Source organism: Staurois parvus, unplaced genomic scaffold (assembly GCF_062004578.1).
Source record: "Staurois parvus isolate SC_StPar_1 unplaced genomic scaffold, SC_StPar_1.0 ptg000149l, whole genome shotgun sequence".
In the NCBI taxonomy this organism is placed as follows: Eukaryota; Metazoa; Chordata; class Amphibia; order Anura; family Ranidae; genus Staurois; species Staurois parvus.
In genome coordinates this window covers 7161048-7185767 of record NW_028317945.1, presented here as the reverse complement: position 1 = coordinate 7185767, position 24720 = coordinate 7161048, and the positions used below count along the sequence as shown (strand labels likewise).

The 24720-nt window shown below is 40.9% G+C and overlaps 1 protein-coding gene across 2 annotated transcripts in view; it reads left to right on the top strand.

Moving 5' to 3' along the window:
* Nucleotides 1–24720, top strand: part of SYNGR1 (synaptogyrin 1) — a 57764-nt gene that overhangs the window by 18016 nt on the left and 15028 nt on the right. For both annotated transcript variants that reach the window (XM_089674288.1, XM_089674289.1), the window contains exons 2-3: nucleotides 21600–21837; nucleotides 23948–24093. In XM_089674288.1, coding sequence (XP_089530414.1) covers nucleotides 21600–21837; nucleotides 23948–24093 — 384 coding nt within the window. The remainder of the gene's footprint in view (nucleotides 1–21599; nucleotides 21838–23947; nucleotides 24094–24720) is intronic.

Below are 24720 nucleotides of genomic sequence, written 5' to 3'. Positions count from 1 at the left end.
TTTAGGCCGCTCCAAATTTATGCTGATTTAGGTGCATTACCTTTATGAATTCTATATAAAGTGCATTTTAACGTAAGTGTGTCAAAGATGCAGCAAGCAGGATTTTTATAAACGCACATGTGTGAAGGGGCACTTGCTCTTCAGCCATTACCTTTTCTAGCTGGGTTTTGTCTAGAGCAACAGGCCAAACCACTTCTTTCAAACTTCTCCATAGGACCTGCTAAATACAAGCATGCTGAAATATAAATACCTGTATAGGACTTCAATTCCTCAGCATATGACAAACTAGGCTCCCATGATGCAATGGGAACATTCTATGCTCTGTTCTTGCACGAAATTTGATTATGGGTAGGTAGTGTTTATAATGTGCACAAGAACACTACTGTCTCAGGCAGGTCATTAGGTGTTTGGCAAATTTAATACAAATATGGGTTTTTACTTTTTAGGCTCCATGCACACTGGGCGGTTTAATAATGCTGGTAAAGCAAGTTTTTCAGCGTGTGTGTGTGTGTGTGTGTGTGTGTGTGTGTGTGTGTGTGTGTGTGTGTGTGTGTGTTTGTCCGTTTTTCCTGCCTATGAACGCTTATGTGTGCATGGACGCACTGAGGGGCATTTTAGGGGCAGAAAAGAACGCCAGACACCCCAAAAGCAGCATTTTTAACGCTCAGTATGCATGAGGCCTAAGGCTCGGTTCGGACTTGTGAGACCTCAAGTCACATGGCATGTAAAGTCTCTTGTTCGTCAATGAGCACTGTCTTAATTAGCACTACTGAAGTTGCTCCAACTTTACAAAAGTTTCCTGTACCACTTCAAGGCGACTTGTGCCCATAGACTTTAATAGAAGTTGGATCCTCGTTTGTATTGCTATGATTTGGATACGACATTTACAGGAAGATTACCCAGGCATTCCCTGAAAAGTTTCTTCAAAGTAGTACTCAAGTCGCGTGGCCTTCAGGTAGCAGTAGTATGAACCGAGACTAAATGCTCTACAATGGCAGTAGCTAAAATATTTATTTTGGTAAGATATTTAAAGCAAAACTTTACCCATAACAACTTGATTTAAAAAAAAAAAAATAATAATAAAACTCTTTAGCAAGGAACATTTCACAATAATAATTTATGCTACCACAATTGGTGTGTGCTGTAATTTTTCCTCCAGCATTGTTCCTGTTTCTTCTTGCTGGAGGCTGCTATTCTGCTGAAGCCCAGAGCAGCAGTAAATTTTTAGGCTCAGCAGATCAGCCTCTACATTTTCAAGGGTTTTTTAAAAAAAAAAAAAAAGCAACTGCGAATGTGCAGAGCTGGTTGAGCTAGTGTATTACTGGATTTTAAACAGTATAGGCACTTTATTTTTAATGTTTTACATAGCTATACCTGGAAAAGGGGCCTGAAGTGACCTAGCAGGACTTGGGCTTCATTCACAGCGGAATTGCTGCGATTCTGCTTGTGATTTGAAAATGTGCTCTAAAAAATGTGAAAACGCACTGTTCGCGTGTTCAGGTGCCATTCATTTCAATGGTACCTGAAAACACAGAACGTTTTGCTATGATCGCAGTGCGTTTTTCCATGTGACAAACGTGCCACAATCATGTAAACAAACTTGCGGGATGCACAATGCCCAAATAAAGTTCCATAACTATTTTTGGACGTTGTGTGTCCCTTAATTTTGTTTGCGCGATTGTGGCGTGTTTTGTTGCATGGAAAAACGCACCGTGATTGTGAGAAAAAATGTCCCACATTTTCAGGTGCTATTGAAATGAATGGCACCTGAACATGTGAATGTGTGCTTTCACATTTTAAAATCACGGGCAGAATCAGTGTTTCCGACTGCTATTTGAAACTCCCTTGTGTGAATGGAGCCTTCATTTTCTGATTAAAGTTCCACTTTTAATGACCTAAACAGCTTCTAATTTCTAAACATTTCTATATTCAGATTAGACTGGAGCTTTCCTCTTGACATTTTGGGATATATTTTTATATATAGAAATAAATCTTTCACGTTAATGTGGATTACATGTGCCTCATGACCTGGCCATACATATTTATATATTACTATACTTTTGATCTTCTAATACAGCGTGGTCAGAGAACACAAGAGATGTCAAATGAAGAACAGGATGGAGATTAAGAGAAAAGGGTAATGAGAAGGGGGGATTAGCACAGCACAGTGGAGCAGAGTCCATCTGTCCCTCTCACCAGCCTGAGGCTGACACCCGGGTGTGGTATTTCCTATGATTCTTAGGTAAGCACAGTTTTTAGTAAGGTTTTTCCGCTGAGAGATGTTTGGTTTTAGACTGATAGCCTTTTCTTGGAAGCCTGTGTCTTTCTGAGGCATCTCTCTCCAGGAATCCTCTTGGATTGGATTGTGTTTAAGTGTTTCAAGGATAAAGTGTTTAAGAAAGGATTTTCTAGAAAATAAAAAGATACTACTTTGTCATCATTAAATTCAAACAAAAAAAGTAGAGCTGTACTCAGCTTTATATGGATCTGACCATATTACATAATCTAAGTCTCTCCGAGAAAAATACAAAAATATCACAAATGCTCTTTGTGAAATACTGTTATGTGAGAATGTGTTGTATATGCACTAGTCTTGTCACTTGTTAGTCTGTTCTCTGGGTTATTAAAGGTTTACTTTACAGTTAAAAAAAAAAAAAGTGCATTTTGTTGTTTTTTGGGTTTTTTTTCCCTGCAGGAGCCTGCAATGTGGGCTCCTGCAGACATGTCCTCCAGTTTTCAGCCTGTACCTCTATACAGGCTTTCTGTTTGAAATCCAGAGGATGTGCCAGTGGACTGTGAGAACGCTGTAGCAGTTGCCATGGTGCTGCATCAGTTATGACACAAGCAATTTAATGGCTTGACCGTTAAGTTGAGAGCTCAAGCAACTTTGACCATTATCATTCACAGTATGCATTGAGAAGCAGTTAAAGTGTTACTAAACCCACAACAGTAAAATCAGTCTGTATATGCAGTAATCATATTTGTTATACTCACGGTGGAAGGGGTTAATCCACTGCATTGTGTAAAAATGCTGTTTGATCCTGACTTCTCTGATCCTCCCCTTCTAGTGTCCCCCTCTTATCCCCTGGTAAAACATACCATGTAGAGTCACTCTGCACATGCTCAGTTTGGTGTGTATTGTGAGGGTTTTTTTTTTTTTTTTTTTTTTTGGGAGAGTGCATGTGATCAGCACTGTACAGACAAAGGTCAGGGGTTCTGCATCCTCCTACAGCAGAAAGAAAACTCCTCCTACAAACTATAACAAGTGCTTAGCTGAACACTGATAGAAGTCACTAGGCTGCTGTAACTGCTGATGAGAAAAGGTATTTGGCAGTTTATATTTACTAAAATAATTGCATTTCCATGTTCTGTGTACTGTGGGAGACCAGATGGTGAATGCAGGGTCCTGGGTTTAATAAAGCTTTAAAGGATAAGTTCACCTTTTGACCAAAAATAAGTGCACATTTTTTTTTCAGGTAAAAATAAATGTGCTTTTATTTGTTGTAGGAGCCTGTAAAGCATTGAACCAGCGATCAGCAGATCAATGGTACCATGGAGGTCTCCTTCAGACCTGTCAGAATATCTGCTTGCCTGTATGGGCAAGCATACAGTCAGGTCCATAAATATTGGGACATCGACACAATTCTAACATTTTTGGCTCTATACACCACCACAATAGATTTGAAATGAAACGAACAAGATGTGCTTTTAAATGCAGACTGTCAGCTTTAATTTGAGGGTATTTACATCCAAATCAGGTGAACGGTGTAGGAATTACAACAGTTTGCATATGTGCCTCCCACTTGTTAAGGGACCAAAAGTAGTGGGACAGAATAATAATCATAATTCAAACTTTCACTTTTTAATACTTGGTTGCAATTCCTTTGCCGTCAATTACAGCCTGAAGTCTGGAACGCATAGACATCACCTGACGCTGGGTTTCATCCCTGGTGATGCTCTGCCAGGCCTCTACTGCAACTGTCTTCAGTTCCTGCTTGTTCTTGGGGCATTTTCCCTTCAGTTTTGTCTTCAGCAAGTGAAATGCATGCTCAATCGGATTCAGGTCAGGTGATTGACTTGGCCATTGCATAACATTCCACTTCTTTCCCTTTAAAAAACTCTTTGGTTGCTTTTGCAGTATGCTTTGGGTCATTGTCCATCTGCACTGTGAAGCGGCGTCCAATGAGTTCTGAAGCATTTGGCTGAATATGAGCAGATAATATTGCCTGAAACACGCCATGACACTACCACCACCATGCTCACTGATGAGGTGGTATGCTTAGGATCATGAGCAGTTCCTTTCCTTCTCCATACTCTTCTCTTCCCATCACTCTGGTACAAGTTGATCTTGGTCTCATCTGTCCATAGGATGTTGTTCCAGAACTGTGAAGGCTTTTTTAGATGTAGTTTTGGCAAACTCTTATCTGACCTTCCTGTTTTTGAGACTCGCCAATGGTTTACATCTTGTGATGAACCCTCTGTATTCACTCTGGTAAAGTCTTCTCTTGATTGGTGACTTTGACACACATACACCTACCTCCTGGAGAGTGTTCTTGATCTGGTCAACTGTTGTGAAGGGTGTTTTCTTCACCAGGGAAAGAATTCTTCGGTCATCCACCACAGTTGTTTTCTGTGGTCTTCCGGGTCTTTTGGTGTTGCTGAGCTCACCGGTGCGTTCCTTCTTTTTAAGAATGTTCCAAACAGTTGTTTTGGCCACGCCTAATGTTTTTGCAATCTCACAATGGACATATAAAACACAGGCACACCACAATGAACAGTGGTGTTCAATCCATATAGCATCTGATTCCACAACGATGGAACCCTGGTTGACCAACTGCCTGACGCATTTCGAGAACTCAGCCTCTTCCTCAGAGCCAACACTCCCAAGAGTGTGCACTTCTCCCTAGGACTCTTGGAGTGTTGGCTCTGAGGAAGAGGCTGAGTCCTCGAAACGTGTCAGCCAGTTGGTCATCCAGGGTTCCATCACAGATGCTATATGGATTGAACACCACTGTTCATTGTGATGTCCCTGTGTTTTTATATGTCCATTGTGAGTATGATGCCTACTTTTTTTTTTTTTTTTTTTTTTTTTGTTTGTTTGTTCCTTCCAATAAATATTTTTTACGATAATACACTAGGCCAGTGCACTCTTTTTGTTTTTTCTTTTGCATTCACTGACCTGGGAGGTACATGCACCAGTTTTCTATACTGAAAAATGCACCATTTCCTTTGTTCATTTTTGATCATTTTAACCTAGCATGGGTGGCACAGATTGACCTGAAAGTGTTAGTTACTTACTGTAAGTGATTTGTAAACCCATATTTCCTTTTAAAATAACAAACATACTTACCTGTTCAGTGCAACGGTTTTGCACAGAGCAGGCCTGATTCCCCTCTTCTCGGTTCTCCCACTGGCCCTCCATGTTATATACACACACACTATCTTACACTGTATATTGGAAGAGTGTTTTGGAGCACTTATTTTTGACCGTGATGGGACTTTATCTGTACACTTATTTATAATCTGTGTATTTTTTGAAATACAAATCAACAAATATCAATGTGCAAAAAGGAAAAAAAACAAACTTTGTATATATATTTTTATTTTCTGTTTTTCATTATTACCTATAGTGAGCGCAACACATTACTTTGTCGCTAATATTGGAAGAGATATTTTCTTTGTGTGTTTGCTGCACCAGTATTTTATTGCTTTTTAGGCATGTTTTTTGCATTTTTTTTTTTTTTTTTTTTTTTTTTTTTTTTTTTTTTTTAGTAAAAAATCAAAAAACCAAAAAAAAATGCCTTTTTAGAACCATGTTAAAAAATAAAACACTTAGTTTATTTCCGGTACTTGTATAGCGCTGTCAATTTACGCAGCGCTTTACATATATATTGTACATTCACATCAGTCCCTAACCCTCAAGGGACGTACAATCTAAGGTAATTTTTAGTTTGATGTGTCTCTTATGTTGACTAATTTCAGTAGAAATCTTCCCCTGTCCTAAATCCTTCCCCACAACACAACTCGCCACACTGCGTTGGCAACGTGCTATGAGGCATCGAAGTAAATTTAATGTCCGTTTGTAACACTTCACTAAAGTTAAGAAAAAAGTACTCAGTGGGGTTGATTTAATAAAAGCAAATAGTCTGTGCACTACAAGTGCAGTTACTTTAGATCTGAGGCCAAGCTCTGAAATAAAAGCTCTTCTGATTTTCTATTATCCAATGCAGTTTATTTTCCTTGCATGTGATTGGGTATTCTTTGCAAAGCGAAGCTTTACCTTTTTGTACTAAACTCTGGAGTATGTATATTATATAGGGTGCGCTTGTTAGAGCCTGACCTCTGTAGCTGTAGGATAAAGGTGCCAGATGGATATCAGGGATGGATGGATGGATGGGAGCAGTAACACTGAGGCAGCTCTTCTTAGACTGGAAGCAAGGCTCTAATGCAGTAAACGTGAGAGAGAGGAAGGCGCCTCGTGTGGTGTAATAAGAGCCAGGTGAGACGTCCAGCAGCAAACTCTCTCTATAGGATCTATAGACAGTTTGCTGCTGGACGGCTGGATGTCTCACCTGGATCTTATTACACCACACAAGGCGCCTTCCTCTCTTCATGTAAACTCTGGAGCAATTGCCCTTGCAGAGTGCACTGTCTATTTGCCTTTAGTAAATCAACCCCAGTGTGATTATGTTGTAATGAATTACACCTCACCTCCCATATACCACGTAGACCAGCGCAATCACGCTTTTAGCATGCAGGCTGGTGTGATGAGCCTTAACTCCTGGACAGCATAATCCATAGTTTGATCATTTTCAGCCTGTTCCATGAGTTTCGGTACCTACAGATTAGTGGCTCAGTCTACTGATGTAGGTAGGATATATGTTTTGTGTCATAATTGTAGGCTTATTTTCTTACAAATTAATGACCATGCAATGTCAGGACTTTATTCTTGTTGCATCAGTATTGTGATCAAGATTATGATCCTGAAGAAACTCATGTGATTCAGTGGACGAAACGTGTTGACATCACAACGTCATGCCACCCACGCTCCAAGCTTCACCACGCAATTTTTTGTTTTCCTATCTGCTGTGCCACATGGAGCATGGACTTGGTAGCTACATGCATTGCATCCCCATATGGAAACCTAAAGCAGCATCAGCATCACACAGAGGGTCAGGATCGACTAATGTGAACGACCGTATCTGGAGTGGTGAGCCAGCTCACATTAGGACCAGGTTGTGATTATATCGGGGGATTGATCCTGTGATTATGATTGCTCTGTGGAGCCTTACACACCTGGTATCCTCTGTCTGCTTGTATGAAGTGAATGGCTACCAATATTGCATATCTGCATTTTTGCCATTGAGCTCCAGCTTGCTGCCTAAGCCTCATCCTATCTGCTCAATCTGTTAACTGTGATGCCTTTCTGCTGCTATTTCCAGTGGAGTCATTGCTATACTGATTACCTATGCAGCATGATTTGATTGCATGTATGGACAATTCAATATAAGCTTGAGTTTCCAGCATTTATTTATTCTGATTTATGGACTGTTATTAATATATATGTCTATTGATTCCAAGCTTGGCCATATCTCTGGCCCAAGTTTTCAAAGGGGCCAGCATAATTATATTTCCATTGAAATAGTGCCATAGATGACATAGTTGGTCCAGTACAGCTAGTCACAATTATATTGCCTTTTGGCTTTACTCCTGTTTCCGCGCGCGTGTGTGTGTGTGTGTGTGTGTGTGTGTGTGTGTGTGTGTGTGTGTGTGTGTTTTTTGTATGTCTGTGAGCCCGGGCGGAGTTACTGTGCATGACAACGTTGTCATTTTAGTTTTTATTGTGGAGGGATATCGGCTACGATCGACATTTTTATATTTTCAATCAATATTTTTCAAGCCGCAGATTGGTTCTCTGTTGGAACTTCTTAATGGGGGTTTCTTGCTCACATATTGATTCTTTGCTCTGCATCAATATTATGCCATGTCTGAACACCTCCAGGCATAAGTCCTGGTTCACACTAGCCCACAGGTTGCAAGTGCAGGAATCATACCTGTTCCCCCCCACCCACAACTGAATCTCGCTTATTCTGAATGGCACCCCCACGGCTTCTCAGCCCGCAGCACAATTGCAGGTGCAGGGAAACCCTGCAGTACGCGTTTTTGGTGCTTGCGTGGAACCCATTCAAATGACTGGGCTGCCGTGCTTGCGCAAACACTAGTGTGGACCTAGCCTAAGGGTTGATTTACTGAAACTGAAGAGAGCAAAGTCTGGTGAAACTCTGCATAGAAACTAATCCAGTTTCCAGTGTTTTGTTTAATTGAACAAGCTGAAGTTTGAAGCTGATTGGCTACCATGAACAGATGCACAAGATTTTGCATTCTTGTTTTAGTAAATTCGCCCCATAGTTTTATTTCTCACATGTTCCATGCACACTTGAATTGCAGTCTCCTGTACAGGAAGGAAGAAAGGAGAGATCATGGTGTGAGAAGACAGGAATGTTAGGGTGACAAGGAGAAGACCAGCACAGGAGACAGAATTCACAAGGTCACCAGTGCAGAGCTTCCCTTTCCATTTTGTTACCACAATTCCTGGATAAAAGGTATAAATTATCTTCTCAAAACTACATGCAGTGCAAACCCAGGCATTTGAAATTGTTTTATAACCCTACTTTGTAATGTGGAGTAAACAGTGCAGTGTCCATTGGAGACTGGATATCGATGTCTGATCTCTGTTATAAATGGGGCCATACAGCATTGCAGATCATTAACAGACAACTGTGATATACACCATTCAGCCACAACATTAAGATCACTGATGGGTAAAGTGAATAGCATTGATTACTTTCTGCCGAATATATCTTATATCCCACCCACTTTCAGATGCCATTGTAATGAGATTAAACATGTTGTCCATGAGGTTGATGTGTTGAAAGCAGAAAATTGGGCATTGCAATTTGTATATGGGGCTGCTTGTCCACAGACCATTCAGGGTGTCCACAGTCAACAGTGCCTACAATGGGCACGTGACCATCAGAACTGGACCACTGACCAACAGAAGAAGGTGGTCTGGTCTGACGAATCTCATTTTCTTTTACATCATGTGAATGACAGCGTGCATGTGCATTGTTTACCTGGGGAAGAGATGGCACCAGGCTGCAGTATGGGAAGAAGGCAAGCTGGCTGAGGCAGTGTGATGCTTTTGGCAATGTTCTGCTGGGAAACCTTGGTCCTGCCATTCATGTGGCTGTTACTTTGACATGTACCACCTACCAAAACGTTGCTGACCAAGTACACCCCATCATGGAAACCGTCATGGAAATGGTGTTCCCTGATGAGTTGCCTCTTTCAGCAGGATAGTGTGTGCTGTCATACCGCAAAAATGAGGACCGAAAGTTTGAGGCGTTGACTTGGCCTCCAAGTTCTCCAGATCTCAGTGCATCTGTGGGATGTGCTGGAAAAATTAGTGTGATCAATGGTGGGCCTCACCATGCAACTTGCAGGACTTAAAGGATTTGCTTTTGATGGCTTGGTTCCAGATCTAGTGGTCGAAAGGGCTAGTGGCAACCGGCGCCATGTCAGGGCTATTGTGGAGGCAAAAGGAGGACCTACTCAATATTGTGTGTGTGTTAGTTATTCTAATGTAACGTTAAGGAAATCCTGATAGATGGACTTTGGCCAGGTAAGGCCTTATAGGAGTTATCTGTCTCGTCCATGCCCTTGACAAAGTAACAAGCATTGAAGGTGAACCAAAACTGTTTGAACAGGTGTAGTTTGTGTTCCTTGCTGTAGTAGGTTGTGGGCAGTGATGATTGGCTGGGATAACAGGATTGTTGATCCCCTGCCACTCCTGTCATTCATTACTAGGCCATCTGCATGCAGTATATGGTTGGCTAAGCACAGTAGCTGCTCCTATTCAAATCTCAGTTTTGCAGGTGTCAGTGCTATGGGATAATTGTTTGTGCATATTGCTCAGTGTTGACTAGTATGCAGACATCTTAACCAAACTTGTAGTGCAGAGATTGAGAAAAAGCGTTGATTGTAAGAAATACTCATCATAGGACAGCATGTCCATGATATTCACTAGATCCCCATAGATCAGAATGGAATTGGCCTTAAATTACCAAAGACCCACTTAGCATGACCACTCACTACTAGCCACAATTACAATTTACACTTTTTCTTTGCCAAAGGAAATTCTATTGACCAGAACCATTGCATGCCAGACTACAAACATTGCGAGTCAGGAGTTGATTAATCAGACTTCGCGCAGACCAACACTAATGGAACTGTAAAAACTGGATAGAACAGTTATATATATATTTTTTTTTAAATGCCAATTTGCATGAAATCAGTTAGGGATGACGTCTCTGACGTCTCAAGGATGATTCTGAAGCTTTATGGAAAAGAGAAGGACATAAAAGAATGGAAAAATACAACAAAGTTATCGTAAGCTTGTGCTTACTTTTTCAGCGTGTTTATGCCATGCCTTAGGCTCCATTCACACTTTGTGATTTGAAATCATGGGCAAAATCGCCTAATACTGCCTGTGATTCCAAATTGCTTGCCAATTACTGTACAATGTACAACACATTCTTGGGTGCCATTTTCCTTTTTAATGGCACTTCAAATGCAATTCTGCCGAATGACAGGATCACAGAGCAATCGTGGCAATCCACACCTTTTTTTTTTAAAAATTGAAGCTTGTTGCTCAAAAAGGAGCATGAGCTTCTTTTCGGGCAACAGACTTACATTTATTTTTTATTTTACAGTGGGTAAAAAAAACATTGAATACATCAGCATTTTTCTCAGTAAATACATTTCTAAAGGTGCTATTGACATGAAATTTTCACCACATGTCAGTAACACCCATGCAATTCATGCATACAAAGAAACCAAAACAAATAAATTCAGAAATTAAGTTTTTATGTGTGTGGGGGGGGGGGGGGGGGGGAATGGAATGACAAAGGGGAAACACATTGAACACATGAAGAAAGGGATGTGCAAAAAGGCATGGAAATCCAAGATACCAACTGAAATCTGTCAGTAGTTAGAAAGTAATCCTGCCCCCTGTCAGTGCAAATTAATATTAGCTGGTTCAGTCTCAACTGATGGCCCATAAAAAGGTGTCTCATTACCAAGGTGTCACGCAAATAATCTCTCATGATAGGTAAAAGCAAAGGGCTCTCTCAAGACCTTTGCAACCTTATTGTTACAAAACATACAGATAGCATTGGTTATAGAAGGATTTGTAAACTTCCGAATGTTCCACTGAGCACTGTTATCATTTCTCCATAACCCAGTCGCATATAGGTGCTCCTCGCAAGAATTCTGACCAAGCAGTGAAAAGAATTATTAGAAGAGTTGCCCAAGAGTCAAGGACCACTTATGGAAAGCTTCAGAAAGACCTGCAATTAGCAGGTACAATTGTATCAAACAAAACAATAAGTAATGCACTCAACTGCCATGGCCTGTATGCATGCTCACCACGCAAGACTCCATTGCTGAAGAAAAAGCATGCTGAAGCTCATTTAAGTGCTTTTTCCTGCACAACATTTAGACAAACCTGTGAAATACTGGGAAAATCTAGTCTGGTCAGATGAGACCAAAATTTAACTCTCTTGATGCCATAATACGCACCATGTTTGGAGGACAAATGACACTGTGCATATCACCCCAAATAGTGAATTTTGTAGGCGGGAACATCGTGGTGTGGGGCTGTTTTTCACCATACTGTACTGGCAAACTTCATGTACTTGAAGGAAGTATGGAGAAATGTGCCAAGACATTCTTGATAAAAATCTACCATCTACCAGGATGATGAAAATGAAACGAGGATGGACATCTCAGCAAGACCATGATCCCAAACACAAAGCCAAGGAAACTCTCAACTGGTTTCAAAGAAAGAAAAGGGAGCTGCTAGAATGGCCCAGCCAATCACCTGACTTGAATCCAATAGAAAATCTATGTAAAGAATTAAAGGTCAGAGTTCATAGAAGAGACCCACGGAACCTTCATGATTTGAAGATTGTGTGGAAAAATCGCACTGTAGCAAAGCATGTGACTTGTTCCTCCTTACAGGAGAGGCGTCTTGACGCTGTCATTACCAACAAAGGACTTCGTACGAAGTATTATATACAATTCAATTAGTGTGTTCAATACTTTTTCCCTGTGTCATTCCATTTTATTACACAGCTTCATGTCTGAACTTATTTATTTTCGTTTCTTTACATGTATGCATTGCATGAATTGTTACTGACAAGCTGTGAAATTTTCATGTCAATAGCAAGTTTAGAAATAGATTTACTGAGAAAAATGGTGACGTGTTCAATACTTATTTTACCCACTGTATTTATAGTTTAATTTTTTTATTTTTACTGTCTTTTTTTTTTTTTAATTTTATTGATTACTTTTATTTAATGTAAACATCCCTTGTGATAGCAATAAGTAGTGACAGGCCCTGTTTATGGAGAGATCTAGTGTCTATAAGACCCCAGATCTCACATCTGATCACACCAATTTTGTTGTATGGTGCTGGGCAATGTTTGCATGCTGGGTAAACTGGAAGTGACAAAATACTTGTTGCTTCTGGTTTCTAATACCATAGAGGTGACCAGAGACTATCCGGTCCCTGATCACCTCTATGGTAAGCCACCAGATTCTGTCCCGGAACGAAAGAGCCCGAAGAGACACCAGAGAATGGCGGGATGGGGAGGGACCCCCTTCCACCACTTGTAAAAGCAATCCAGTGGCTAATTAGGTGCTAGGGTTGCTTTTACATAAGAATCGCCTACAGAAAATAAACAATACCAGGATGATACCTCTTAGACCTGATGGCATATATGTACTTTTAACCAGTCATTTAAAGTGGTTAAAGTGTAATATACTGGGTCGGTGGCCACAGGTGTCAAAAACAGGAGCAGAAACCAGCAGATTCCTGCCGCTGCCATTCATATTGTGGCTAAACACCTGTTTAAGTGTAGCCTTATAACAGATCTTGGAAGCTACTACTTTAGATCAGGATGTAGAAACTAGTACTTTTGAACAAATTAGAATTTCTAAAGCAGTAGTTACCAAACTGTTAAACAAACAACACTTTTATTTGGTGCTGCTACTTTTAGAATCGTGTTTAAAGGATAAGTTCACCTTTGGAACATGCTACATGTTCTACCTGTTTTTAGGATGGAACATATAACCTGTTGAGAGAGAGAGAGAGAGAGAGAGAATGAGAGAGAGGTCTCCCCGCATTGTCAGATTTGAAAACAGCATGGCTGTGTGGGCGGACCCCAGACTTCCATGAACAAATGAACTGCAAGTCCCAGCAGCCTTAGCGGCTGTGGGTTTGTAGTTTTCAATGAACTTTTGAAGCTTCCTGTCATAATATCTGCTTGCTCGTACACCCGTACGGCAAGCAGATTTTCTGACAGGGCTGCAGGAGACCTGCATGGCATCAGCAATCTACTGAGATCTCTGGCGCAATCCTTTCCAGGCTCCTTTTAGGACAAAAAATGATAAATGCACTTTTTTTTTTTCCTGCAAAAAAATTTGCATTTTTATTATTTTTGTCCAAAAGTTGAACTTATCCTTTTAACTACTACTTTAGAACCATAGGTTTAAAGGAACTTTTTGCCCATGTCTCATGTTAATCACAGGAGTGCCCTTAGTTGTGCTGTCCTGTAACTCCGATTCAGAAGACAGTGGGCTTTAGTCACAAATCCGCTCCAGATTCTGGAGGGATCCTGACGATAATGTTAGGATCCACCCAGATGCCTTACAGGTAGCTGGCTCAGCCTCTCAGTGCACCACTGAGATAATGAGCCAGCCACTCTCAACCCCTGTCCTGTCTGGCACTCCAGTGTGCGCTCGATTGGCAGAGTAGAGAGGCGGTGTCACCACTCTCTGCTCAGTGAAGATCAAAAACGGAGCGGACAGCAGTTATGTAATCTCAGTTCTCAGGTTTAGAGCCAGCGTGTGATAGTTTTCAGCATCACATTGATGCTGCAGCGCGTGTGTGTGTTTTGGGTTTTATTTTTTTTCGTGTTTATAAAAAAAAAAAAATTTCAGCTTCTTTAATTTTATCATGGGTGTATTTTAAATGATAGAGACTGAATATCAACCAAAAATCCAGAAAAAAAACACATGATTCAAATGTTATAAATTGAGTTGAAGTTCAGTGAGTAAAATAAGTATTTGATCCCCAAGCAAAACATGACTTAGTACTTAGTGGAGAAACCCTTGTTGGCAAGCACAGAGGTAAGAGGTTTCTTGTAGTTGGTTACCAGGTTTGCACACATCTCAGGAGGGATTTTGGTCTACTCCTTTTACAGATCTTCTCTAAATCCTTAAGGTTTCTTGGCTGTCACTTGGCAACTTGAAGTTTCAGCTTACATTTTTAAAATTTCTATATAATTAAGGTCTGGAGACTGGCTAAGCCACTTCATGACCTTTTTAATGTGCTTCTTCTTGCGCCATTTCCTTTTGTTGCTTTGGTGGTATGTGTTGGGTCATTTGACTGAGGGAAGAAGGTTCCCATCCAAGATTTTACAATACATGGCCCCGTCCATTGGCCCCTCAATGTGGCAAAGTCAGCCTGTACGTCTAGCAGAGAAACCGCCCCAAATCATAATGTTTCCACTTCCATGCTTGACTTTAGGGATGGTGTTCTCAGGATCATAGTCAGCATTTTTTTTTTTTCTCCCTCCAAACGTAGCAAGTTGAGTTAATGCAGAGAGCTCAATTTTGGTTTCATCTGACCATAGCACTTTCTCCCAATCCTCTGAATCATTCAGATGTTCCTAGGCAAAGTTCAGGTGGGCCTGTACATGTGCCTACTTGAGGAGGGGGGACTTTGCGGGTGCTGCAGAATTTTAAATCCATGGTGGTATATTTAGTTACCAATGGTTTGTTTGGTGACTGTGGTCCCAACTGCCTTGAGATCATTCACAAACTCCTCCTGTGTAGTTCTGAGCTGATCCCTCACTTTTCTCATGATCATCCTTACCCCATGAGGCGAAATCTTGCATGGAGCTCCAGACCGAGGGCGATTGGTTATTTTGTATTTCTTCCGTTTGTGAATAATTGCCCCAACAGTTGTTTCCTGACCAAGCTTTTTGCTGATGGTCTTGTAGCCTATTCCAGCCTTGTGCAGGTTTACAATCATGTTCAGACAGACTGGTGTCGTCTAGTCTTGTTTGGTCAGCTGTGGTCGGTGTTCAGACGGGGATCGGTATTATAATAGAAGTACCCAAGCGCAGACTGGGTCGGCTTTGTTAAGGCAAACTTACAAAATCTGCAGGTGTGTGCGTGTGTGTGTGTGTGTGTGTGTGTGTGTGTGTGTCCTCCTCCTGAGATGAATCGGGATGAAAATGATTTGGCTTAGTAAAAGGACCATGTAGTTAGGTGTGGGTTTTTTTTTTTTTTTTTGTTTTTTAAGCATGCTGTCAGAGGGGTGAACTTAAAAGTGCACAGGCCATTAAATGCTTATAAATCTTCATTACTATATTATATATATATATTTTTTAAGGCCCATAAAGGCTGTAAAAGCAATCATTTCTCCTTGTCTCTGGCTGCATTCTTGCAGCCGTTGAGAGATACTGTGTGAGCTGCGATTGGTCACAGCTTGTCATAGTACAAGGCTGTTGTGAATAGCGCTGTACCATGTGACCGCTGTGATCATTCACAGATTTCACACGTAGTAAGCAATGATGTCAGGAAGTGACATCTTGCGTACTACACTGCATGTGATCACTGATTGGCCAATCAGTGATCACATGATCGGGACCTTGCACAGAGGTCCTGTACGACGATCGGTGTTCCACTGTGTCTGGAGGACACAGCACGCACCAGATTGTGGTGCTGCGCGCTCCCAGGGAGCGCGCACAGTCCAAAATGGCTGGCGCCATTTATGAACGGCAACTGGACTGCCACCGTCTGGCTGTTTTTATATACAGCGGCCAGACAGCAAGTGGTTAAATGATACTTTACTTAAATAGTGCATATATTCCCATGATCTATATACTATTAGATCTAATTTGCTTCCAATGTTACTATTTTTTTTTTTCTATTGTACTTTTTAATTTATGTACAGTACATTAATTCCTAAGGATATTGCAAATGGATGCATATGATGTGCTTTCTAGTTCTCTTAGAACGGTCATTTTATACCGGAGATAGGCCTAGTGTTCCATCATTTTCCTGCAGGGTCACATGCCAAATGCTCTTTGTTTCCCCCTTAACTGAATTACAGTAGTCAATGTGACCAGTGCCTTGTGACACTCAGGAGTTCTTTTGCTTCTGGGACAAATACATTTCTTGTCTTACTCTAGTTAGTCTGAAGATTTGTGAGTCTGGCCTGACCTAAAGAGCAAGCAGAGCCGCTAATATGTATTAGTCATGCTATATTACTCAGATTTATTAACTGCTTTCTTTTCAAAAGGGTGACTTTTTTTTTTTTTACTCAGAATTTAAGCATTTAAGCAAACTCTTGTAAAGTAAGTAGTCAATGCATGTAAAATAGTCTATGAATACTGTTAAAATGTATAGACATGTGTGGTCCCCCCCCTCCTGAATGACATTCTTAACACCTCTGCAAATCAAAGACATTGTGGCCCTGTTTTAGATATTCTACCTGGTATAACGTTGACAAACTAAACCGAACACTAGATGCTTTGGAATTCTTTTAATAAGGCCAACCATCTGTCGTTGCCCTGAGAGAGCTTCTATCTTATCCATAGGGATGAGATGGCTACTGTTAAAGGGTAAAATGTGTTTTATAAATGTATATTTACTTTTTTTTTTTTTTCTTATGTGGAAAAGTTGGTTCACACCACAGACACGCAGTATAGATGCATTTCTGTATGTGGGTTTTTGATGCGTTCCGGTTCCCTTTTTCCCCTTTAGTTTTAGTTCAACTTAAATAAGGACATGTGCGTTCCAGTGCAATTTTGGTGCATTTTTTTTAGGTGCGTTCCAGTGCATTTTTGATGCATTTTACTGTGTTCAAGTGCAGTTCCGTGCAGAAAAAATGCAACATGTTCTACTTTTTTTTTTTTTTTTTTTTTTTTTTTTTTCTGGAACTGACTGCACTGGTGTGAACTATGCCATTGGAAACCATGTAACCTACTGTCAATGTGTTTTTTTTGATGACCTGAGGAGAGGAGGATCTGGGCTGCTCTGTGCCAAATCACTGCCCACAGTAGGTAAGTATAGACATGTTTTTGTCCCTTAAAAAAAAAAAAAAAAAAAAAAAGCCTTTAGAACCACTTTAAGGAAGACGTTGCAACAATTATACATGTATTCTCTGAAAATACATAATTTTTTCCCTTTTTAAAATCCGTGTGGTATACATTTTCTTAATACAGGTTTCTTTTTGAATATCACTTGATATATGAAACACACTGTGTTTACTGTTAAAGATGCTGGGAAGACAGCTATCCTGTATTTAAAGTAGAGACAGGTGAATTAATATTTTACACTCTTGTTTGAAGAAATTCTATGCCTGGGTTTTTTTTTTTTTTTTTCTTAATGCGTTATCTGATACCTGCGCTTGGGGTGTGAGACCTGTGCAGCCTACATGTGCTTCAGAGTAGGCAGACTTTTAGCACTGCTAGTGGAATTATTATTATTATACAGTATTTATATAGCGCCAAAGGGTTTGCTCAGCGCTGTACAATAGCGAGGGGGACAGAACATGAGACAAAACGGTAACAATACAATACACGAGGAGTTCGAGGCTCTTTCGAGCTTACAATCTAGGAATTCTGCATGTTGTATCCTATTATACACACGTGCATTTCTTATTCGTACATTACAGGACACAGGATCTTAGTCTTTAGACCATGTGTTATGAAGCTACCTTCATGTACTTGGACATTGGTAAACAAAGCTGTAATGTCTTCTTTAGCATAACCTCTCCCACTCCCAGCAAGCCTCATTCATTTACTAGTGTCCTTGGGTTTATAGAAGTGTTGAAAGAGGCTACTCTCACAGTAGGTAATTGCCCTAGTATCAAAGAAAGAGGTTTCAGGGGTTCTAATCCAACCTGTTTACATCCAGAATAGGGAAGATGCTACCCTTTGCCTTGGGGACAGTAAAGATTTGCAAAAGGTTCCTTTTAAGATTCAGATATTCTGTATGGAATCTGCCAGATCAGTCATTGCTTCCCTTCAGCCTGGGGACCTTTAGGCCCCTGTGGACATAAAGTATGCCAACTTGCTCATCCACATGGGCCCCCCCTCCATTCACTTTACCTGTGTTGTTCTGTGGACGTTACCAGTTTGTTGCCCTTCCATTGGGCCTGTCCACGGCACTTCATCTCTTCACAGCATTTTGATCCTCTGTCCTAGCTGTGCTGTGCTCTCAAGGTATCCCCATCATGGGAAACCTTGACAACCTCCTCAAGGATCAAGCCTTGTCAGCCAGTGTCCATTGGATAATGCAGACCCTGAAGAGATTCAGATTCATTCTAAATCTCCGGAAGTCAATGCTGGAACTAGCCTACTGTTAAGAGTGTTTGTTTGGGTCTGATTTTGGACAGGATTTTTTTTCCCCTTGAGACAAGTTTCTGGCCCTCCACTCCCACATTCCAACAGACACTCCACCATTCCCTTTTTGCATGAAGGTGGTAGGCTTGCTGGTAGCTTTCTTTAGGTCAGTACCGTGCACCCAATTTCACGCCAGACCTTTGAAATTCAACAAATTGACTTGCCCTAGCCTCATAATTTCCAGAGCAGCGCTGCAGTTGGTAATTTGATTGTCCCTGCCATGCTGAGCCTCTGGACTATGAGGGCACCCAACCAGCTTTCAGTTGGACAATGCATGACTTACATCAACCATCAAGGGGCTCAAAAAGTCACGCAGCTGTAAGAGGAGCAAGCTTCAGTCTAGTATGCTTGAAACTCTCTGTAGCGTCCCTGTCCGCTGTCCACATGTCAGATGTGGACAAATTTGCAGACTGTCTTTCTCACTTGTAGGCAACTGTGCCCAGGGAGAAAAAAAAACAACCGAATGCCTGAGCTCCTATGCTGGACAGGGGACTCCACAATGTCAATATCCCCACATGTGTATGAAAGGAATGCAAGCCTTGCTGCCCGCAACAGACCAGGGAAATCCAAAGAGGAAGAGGTACAACCTCGAAATGTGTCAGACATCTGTTATCCAGAGGTCTACAGTCCCCAGACTAATTTCAGGTGTCTTGGACCACACTGCATCTCTTGTGATATGCTTTCCATTTGATTTGATTTTTTTCTCTTGTGAGCGTTTTACTTTTTCTCAATATATCTCAATTTTAAAGGTAATGCACTAGGTCCTTGTGCCCTTTTTTGTCTTTTCATATACAACTGTGCCCAGGGGAATAGTCTCTTCACCCAGAGGTGCTTTAAAGACCTCTGTGCAGGTGATCAATGCCAAATTGTGAACCTGGATTCTTTAAGATACACAACGTGGGATCAGTTCAAGTTTGTCTATCCCCGTTTAAAGCTTCTTCTTCATCTGCTTTACAGGATGAAGAGAGAGAGTTTTCCTACTGTGCTACACTGGCCCAGTAGGAAGTGGCACTTTTCTATCCTGGGGTCGGTACATCATCCTACTGTTACTAGCTTTAATGGCATAACAGTTAAAACACAGGTACTGAGAAACAGGCTTCCATTGGATTCAGTAATTCCTACACTCCTAAAAGCTAGGATGTGAACTTCCAACAAAGTTTTTATCATCACACCTGGATGGCCTATTTTGCATGGTACAAGACTAGGAATTTATAGAAAGTACTCCGTAAGATGTATCCAGTCTCTGCTGCAGTCTGTTTTGGATCAGCCTTTGGCCTTAAATACCACCAAGAGTCATATTTCAATTCTAGCCAATCTTTTCCACTGTCCGCTTACCTCTTACTCTTTTAACACATTGGCAGCAACGGGAGGTTTTACACACTTCCTGCTGAGTGTAAACTTCACACACTGGCAGAGGGAAGTGATCCAGCAGTTCTACAGTCTTCTGATTGCTTTCAAAGACCCCTGGAATGAGATCAGCGTGGAAGCCCCTTACCCCCAGTCTTTTGCATTTTGATTTAAATTACAGATGGGTGGTGAGACATGTGCGCCTGAAAGCCAAAACCCATACCAACCACCACCTCCACTGTCTTCTCCATCATGCTGCCAGTGTATTCATGTAGCAAATGTGTGGTAATGCCTGTTATTCTATTTCTGTAGAGAGGAGGAAGCTGTCAATTTTATAAATCTTTTGTACTATTTTCTAGTTTCCCCATACCCATTGTTTCTAGTGAACCCCTTTTGTGGCCTGATGCTCAAGCAGGGGCATTGCTTGTATTTGTTGGCCTGTGGTAGTTACTGTTATTCAGAGGGCAATATTCTTTTGGCCCTCTAATCTGTCTCTTGAAATATATAAAATGGTGAGTTTTAAAGCCCAATTGAAATTTGTTTAAAATCGTTAACTAAATACATTCTAGGTACATTAAAACAGTGTTCACGGTCTAATAGTTTTTCTTTCCAAAGCAACTGAGAAAAGCTTTTTCCCTACCAGCATGCTGCAGAGAGGGTCCCTTTGCTCTCTGTGTAGCATCTGTGATCTCTCTGCTGAGATTCAACATGCCCCCTGCTGAGTCAGAGACATGGCTTTCCAGTCAACAGGAAGCGTGAGTTTGCTGATTGAAGAGATATAGGTCTGACTAAATCGGGAGTGTGCTGGACCTCTGCGAAGTAACCACTGCTTCCAGGCACGGAATACGGCTCCTCATCCGTATGCTGGCAAGGGATAGGCATTCGTACTGAGACAACAGCTGCTTTAGGAAGAAAAACTGTAAGACTTTGCGCATCCCCTTCTTTTTTTTTTTTTTTTTTTAATGCACCTAGCATATACAGTGGGGGAAAATTAAATATTTGATCCCCTGCAGATTTTGTAAATTTGCCCACTTGGTAAGAAATGAAGGGTCTATCATTTTTATCATAGGTGCATTTTAAATGTGCTCGTGGCACACAGTATAGTCCTGTCAATTTTAAGAAGGTGCTCCGAACGATAACTCGTTTTGTGTATAAAAGACACTAGTCTACAGAGTCAACATCATGGGCAAGACCAAAGAGCTGTCAAAGGACGTCAGGGACAAGATTGTAGACCTGCAATCTGGAACCTGGAATGCACTACAAGACCCTCAGCAAGAAGCTTGATGAGGAGACAATTGTTGGAGCCATTATTAGCAAATGGAAGAAATACAAAATAACCATCAATTGCCCTCGGTCTGGAGCTCCATGCAAGATTTCACCTCATGGGGTAAGGATGATCATGAGAAAAGTGAGGGATCAGCTCAGAACTACACAGGAGTTGCTTGTCAATGATCTCAAGGCAGTTGGGACACAGTCACCAAACAAACCATTGGTAACACAATATGCCGCCATCTATCATTTAAAATACACCTATAATAAGAATTATAGACCCTTCATTTCTTTGTAAGTGGCCAAACTTTCAAAATCTTTACCTGGCTTAGACTGAGATTTTCAATTTCTTATGAAGCTAGAAATATTTATTGAATGCTATGTAGAGAATACTTTATGTAACTGGTTATGTATTTCAACATTTTCTTTTGTGTGTTGCAGGTTTTCTCCATAGTGGTCTTTGGTTGCATAGTTAATGAGGGATATATTAACCTTTCAACTGAAGAGGAAGAGCATTGCATTTTCAACCGAAACCGAAGTGCCTGCACTTATGGAGTGACCGTAGGGGTGCTGGCGTTCCTTACCTGCATTCTGTATCTGGCAGTTGACATTCACTTTCCACAAATAAGCAGTGTCAAAGACCGAAAGAAAACTGTGATATCTGATATTGCTGTGTCTGGTAAGCAGAAAATACAGAAAATCCCTTTTTCTTATAACGTGTTTTTTTTTTTTTTTTTTTTTTTTTTTTTTTATTTGGGTGTCAGCTGCACATATATTTTGTTTTTAAAGTATATTAAATTTGTAAAACTTTTTTTAGCTGGAGTAGGAAAGGGATGGAGCCTTTTGTCAGGTTTTTGTCCTGGTGACAACTGTAAAATACAAAATTTTAAAGTGGCAGTGAAGTCTTCTGAGCAAAATAAAATAAATTAGGGCCCCCTGCAGATTTAAGTTGGCATGTACTAGTATGCACTACATATTATGACAGAGTTGCCTGCAAACCGAGCCCTCCAGCGCTGCACTGTCACAGCTCCCCCTGGTCGCCAGTGGTTTCAGTGTCCACCTTGGTTTTCCTTTGGGTTTCGTATCTTCAGCTGCCGGCATGGCCAGGCCGCAGTGACATCACTTCCATGCGGGGGTTACATCACAGCAACACACAGACGGCCTTAAATGTGGTTCAGATCACATTTACCCGCTGACAGGCAGAGGGGACATATATGACAGAGGCCTCTAGGGTCTCTTCTGTTAACAGCCTGCCTGGCAGCATTTTTTTTTTTTTTTTTTTGTAATTATGATTTTACTTCCACTTTAAAGTTGTCACCCAAGCAAGAGGTAAGGTTGAATCTTTCAACGGGAACACCTGTTTTAAAGGGGGAGTAACCTCACTTTTGGGAAATTACTTCTCACTTCCAGCTGCATCCTTGGGGCAGCAAGTAAATGGACAGCATAAAAAACAGAGTGGTTTTTAACCCTTCCCTGCCTAATTTTAACCTGAAAAAATGGCCTATACATACACTTTAAGGCTGTTGAACACAGATGGAAGTACATGTTTATATGTACAGATTGCTTCTTATTAAAGCCTAAGGTTTTTTGTAAATTTATCCGCACAAGGAACAGTACATACGTTCAGTGTGTCCCCTGTGCTGGTGGCTGCTTGTTTTGTTGAAATATGATCCCTCCCCCCAGTAACCTCACAATGGTGATCTTCTGGTGTTTCCTGGGTAATACAGCCACTGGTTCTGCCATAGAGACTTGTAGAGAGTGTGAACTATGCCCATCCTTTCCGCTCCCCTCCTCCATTCATAGAAGCTGTATTATAACTTCCATCAATGAAAAGTGGTCAATGAATGGAGGATGGGCAGATGAATGCAAGGTCCGCCTTGCATTCTGCTTGATGTAAACTGTAGTACAGGGAGTGGAAAGGGCAGGCAAAGACTGCAAGCTTCATTTGTGCCCATGACTGGTCCAGTTGCCTTATTAACTCCTGCAGCTCTGGAAAATAACTGCTGCAGGGGTTTGAGGGTGTAGAGGATGGAAAATTTAAATAAGACAAGCAACCGCCATTACAAGTACCATATCTTGTGCTGAATTTCTTTAAAATAATTCTGTTTAATGCAGACTGTCAACTGCAGAGCAAGTCAGTATTGCAATATACTAAAGTAAATGCAATGATAATTCTCTGTTTTGTCTGTTTGATGTGTATTGGAGGTTGACCTTTTTGTTGTGCATACATGTTGGCTTATATTTCCAAATGAAATACATTGGTGCTATTGTATTTGTACAAACCCATGTGAAAGGCGAAGGGTTTAAAGGGATATATAGTACTCCTTATTGGGGAGATTTAGCCTTCCTTCTGTCCAGGATGTGATCGGAAATCTCTCCAACCGGGACTCAGACATATCAAAAACATAATTAGTGGGGTGGGGAGGCATTAGAACTTGACATTCTTTTATTGCTGTCTGTGCTTTCCTGGACTGGTGTCACTCACAACCCCCATTTCTTGTATGAATGTCACAGGAACAGAGTGTGGGAAAAATCTCCCAGTGGATCACAGACTTAAGTAAAACCTCACAGAAAATGTAACTCTTCCTCTTCTATTTAAACAAAAAACAAAAAAAAAAACACATCTTGGCTTTTGGGTTTATTAGATGCTCTTCTGCCATCTCTTCTAGTGTGCAGTGTTACCATGGGTAATCGCTTAGATTATGTATTTTACATGGTGAAAGAAAAGTCTACATGCCAAATAAGTCATAATGCAGTTTTTAACCCAAACTGTGTTATCCTTGCTGTAGGTTTGTGGTCCTTCTTCTGGTTTGTTGGTTTCTGCTTTTTAGCCAACCAGTGGCAGGTGTCGAAACAAGAACACAATCCAATGAATGAAGGTGCAGATGCAGCACGTGCAGCCATTGCTTTTTCATTCTTCTCCATCTTCACCTGGGTGAGTAGCACTGTTAAATATGTCATACAGAATTTCCTTTGTTGCTGAGTGAGCAGCAGATCTTTGCATATATATTGTCAGCATTTTTTTATTTTTTTTTCAGGCTAGGGAGAGTTAGAAGTGTCCTTCAAGAAGTCAGCCTTATAAATGATCGTATCGCTCCTTGTTTAGATCATGAACATTATTATTGTCATTTACTTCATCTAGTAAAGGTATACCTAATAAAAATTTCAGGCCAGCTCTCACACTTTCTCACCTTTTACATGTAGCATGCCATTTCTCAGGCCTTCTTGAAAACTAACTAAGCAAAAAGAGCTTAGATAAGCTATAATATGTTTTAGAACACCATGTGTAAGGAAGATTCATGAAAACTGGAGCAACTGGAGTTTTTGCCATGGCAACCAATAGATTTATTTAATGTTTACATAAAATTAAGGGTGAAACCTGATTGGCTGCTTCTTTGAACTTCAGTGTCTTGCTTAATTTATACAGTTTTTTCCTGAATCATCCTGTAAGGATCTTTAACCCCTTGGCACCGAGTGTACTCAAATTGGCAGCCCCACTGGACTGGGCTTTTTTCCATGAGGTCGTTAACTTGCATACCTATCATTGTGCTGGGAGTGCAGC